The 3,066-nt window shown below is 30.2% G+C and overlaps 1 protein-coding gene across 1 annotated transcript; it reads right to left on the reverse strand.

Moving 5' to 3' along the window:
- Positions 1-584: 584 nt before the first annotated feature.
- LOC111779342 (cytochrome b5-like) lies at positions 585-1,692 on the reverse strand. The gene is made up of 4 exons (XM_023659486.1): positions 1,686-1,692; positions 1,504-1,605; positions 1,130-1,196; positions 585-991 (listed from the first exon to the last, which is right to left on the reverse strand). The coding sequence occupies exons 2-4, from the start codon at positions 1,588-1,590 to the stop codon at positions 750-752; spliced, it is 396 nt and encodes a 131-aa protein (XP_023515254.1). The 5' UTR covers positions 1,591-1,605; positions 1,686-1,692; the 3' UTR covers positions 585-749.
- Positions 1,693-3,066: the final 1,374 nt, after the last annotated feature.

Below are 3,066 nucleotides of genomic sequence, written 5' to 3' on the forward strand. Positions count from 1 at the left end.
CTAAAATTTCTCGTTTTTTCTAAAATACCTAAATCATTTTCCAAATTTTATTCCTAAAATCCCAAAATCATTTTCTTACATTTATTTCTAAAATACTTTACGAGCCAGTGATGATATTTTAGCAATAACCATATATTCTAGGAAGTATTAACCTTCTCAATTAACTTATTTATAAGAAAAAATAAAATATTTTACAGACAAATATTATACAAATTCATTGATACGATACCATACTCACATACCATTATATACACGATTTTGGATCAAATCATTTAAAACGGTAACAAAGTGGGGTTGGTTGTATCAATAGTATTTTCACAACAAAGCACCCGACCTTATCCATATAGTATAAATCTTTTGAGTTAGGCAGACCGTTTCTTATATTCCTATATTCGTACAATGTTAGCAGATCAAATGAAAATCAATCTTTCGGCCGAATCCAATCATACTTACTATTACTAAGTTTAGTATGATATATATATATTTTTTCTTAAATGTTTCTAATTGAAATTATTTTTAATAAACTAAAACATTTAACGTTGTTGAAGAAAAGTATGTTCCAAACCTAAATGTGCTATTTTTAATTTCTCCAACAATGTTACAAATTCATATCAAACCTAAATGATAATAATAATAATAGAAAATAAAAAAGGTACAAACTCAATGAACATTGATAGTCAATGGAAGCTTCAAATTTTTATTCTACCATCCTTGTGGGAAAATAATTAAAGACAAATCTAATTTTATTTTTAGGCCTTAATTTTCAAATAGGGAAAAGCAATAGCCAACACGAAGAGCAATAGGGGAATTAGAACATGTAAAGGCGAAAAGGAAAGTAGACTCTTAGTTGGTTTGTGTGGAGTAGTTTCCACGTGTTTCTGTTCCGTCGGGAGAGTCAACGGGTCGATTTTACCTATCTGATACTTTTTCATCCTCTCTTGAGCTGTTTCACTATGTCCGACACTCTTAAAATCAAATGTCGCATCTTTTTCTGCAAATTCAAATATGTTATATAAGTTCCATGCTCAAAATCTTTGTATTACTGTCCGATATTTTTTCCACGAAAAAAACTATTTATTAAAAAGATATATTTTGGTTAAGATAGTAAACGAATGCAACAGCATCTTACCCACAGCCAATACCAAAAGCTCACCGCCACCTGGGTGATCCGGTAAATAAGAAGTTACATCATACACCTAAATCAACATCTAGAGATTAGAAATATATCTCAAAAAAATAATAAATAGAAAATAGAAAACAAGATATAAAAAAGAAACGTAGAATGAAATTTAATAGTATTTAAACTAAATATTTAATTTAAAGTCTTTATTGCTACTAACGAGCTGATTTGTTACAGTAACATGTTGCATTTCATCAAAATCTCAAAATCTTGATAATGTTATAGAAATACCCGTAAACTTAAAAAACAGTTATCAAACAATCGGTTTATTTTAATCGAAATTAATGAATTTTTTAAAAAATTAAAACAAAAAAGGAACATACATAACCAGAGATGATAAGCCAGCAATCTTTCTCGTGGTTGTGCTTTGCAACTTCATCGAAAGTATAGACTTTAGAATTTGAATCCATTTGTGCGAACCGTACCTAACCGAATTTCCGACCATAAATATGAGAAGAGGAAGAAGAAGAGAAAAGGAAAGGTTTGAGAGTTGAGAGGCACTTACTTGAAGATCTTCCAAAAATGTTCCCTTTGTGTGTCTATTTATTTTGGTTGGTTCTCCAAAAAAATACAAAATAAAAATTATTTATTATCATATTCTACTTAATTTTATACAATTTAAGGACCAGATCTGCGGCCAAACCACGTGAAAAACGACTAAATGGTCACATCCAAGTTTTTCGTTTTTCAATTTTCTTCTGCCTTTAAGATGTTGGGCCCAAGCCCATTTGTCGAGAGTTAAGCTTTTCCTCGAGCTTAGAACTTGCATATTAGAGTCATTTAAGTAATATTGATCAAACCTTTTGTGGAATGATTCGAATCATGAGTTTAGAAATGAGTTTTCTTTACTCTTCATCTTGATCATCGAGGTAATCCGTTCCAAACTTTTCCTTGGGTTGATTCCATATCGAATTAAAGAAACACGTAACATACTGGAGAAATAATTCATGATATATGGCAGACAACATACATAAACTCTCGTGGTTCAATAAAATGATGCATATAATACTTTCATTCTTCTCAAAACATAAATTTCGTAAGAGACATGCGTGCACATATCATAGCATTTCATTCATGCTTATCATAGATGATGCATCTTGGTGTCTCACATGATGATATTAACATAACAATTATACTCAACAAACAAGAACATGAATCATAAAATTTACTAAAATATCATATACGTGAATAATATGTAAAAAATAGAGTCACATGATCAAACTCGTAGGCATTCCAACAGTAAGCTCACATACCGTTTTATGCTCAACCTACTGCTCTTAAGCTCATCCTAGTTGATCATTCCTAAGTTCAACTCAATCGAAATCTAAATTCACCTATGATATTCCGTTCATTCTAAAAGTCAAACTTAAAAGTCTATTCATGGAGCCAACCTAACTTAACTATCGTAACATAAGTCCTAAACAAAGTTATATCATTATGGTTTAAAACAATAGCAATACTAAATTTTTCTAGGTTTAGTATTGCCAGTGACTAATTGATATTGCGTTTCATTTTCTCCTTTCTAAGAATCTAAATTACAGGTAAATTAGAATCTAAGTTACAGGTAAATTCATGTAATTCTAATTTGAAGATTCAAATAAAAATTGTTTAGACATCGTATCAATATCAATCAGTCATTCTTTCAAATTCGACTATTAAAAATGAGTCATTTAAGTAATCCTTTAATTGTTCAAGCACTTTATATGCACTTTATGTGCCTTCTTGGAACCCTGTTAAACATGCATACTTCCCAAACGAACAAGTTCTCATACTACTTGCATTCATTATTTGTTACCTTTTCTCGTATGTGGGACTCTACCATCTCGAGTAGATAAACAGATGAGGCATAATTTATGGAATAAAATAATATGGTAAATGAAAGTATG

Source organism: Cucurbita pepo, chromosome LG17, assembly GCF_002806865.2.
Source record: "Cucurbita pepo subsp. pepo cultivar mu-cu-16 chromosome LG17, ASM280686v2, whole genome shotgun sequence".
Classification (NCBI taxonomy): domain Eukaryota; kingdom Viridiplantae; phylum Streptophyta; class Magnoliopsida; order Cucurbitales; family Cucurbitaceae; genus Cucurbita; species Cucurbita pepo.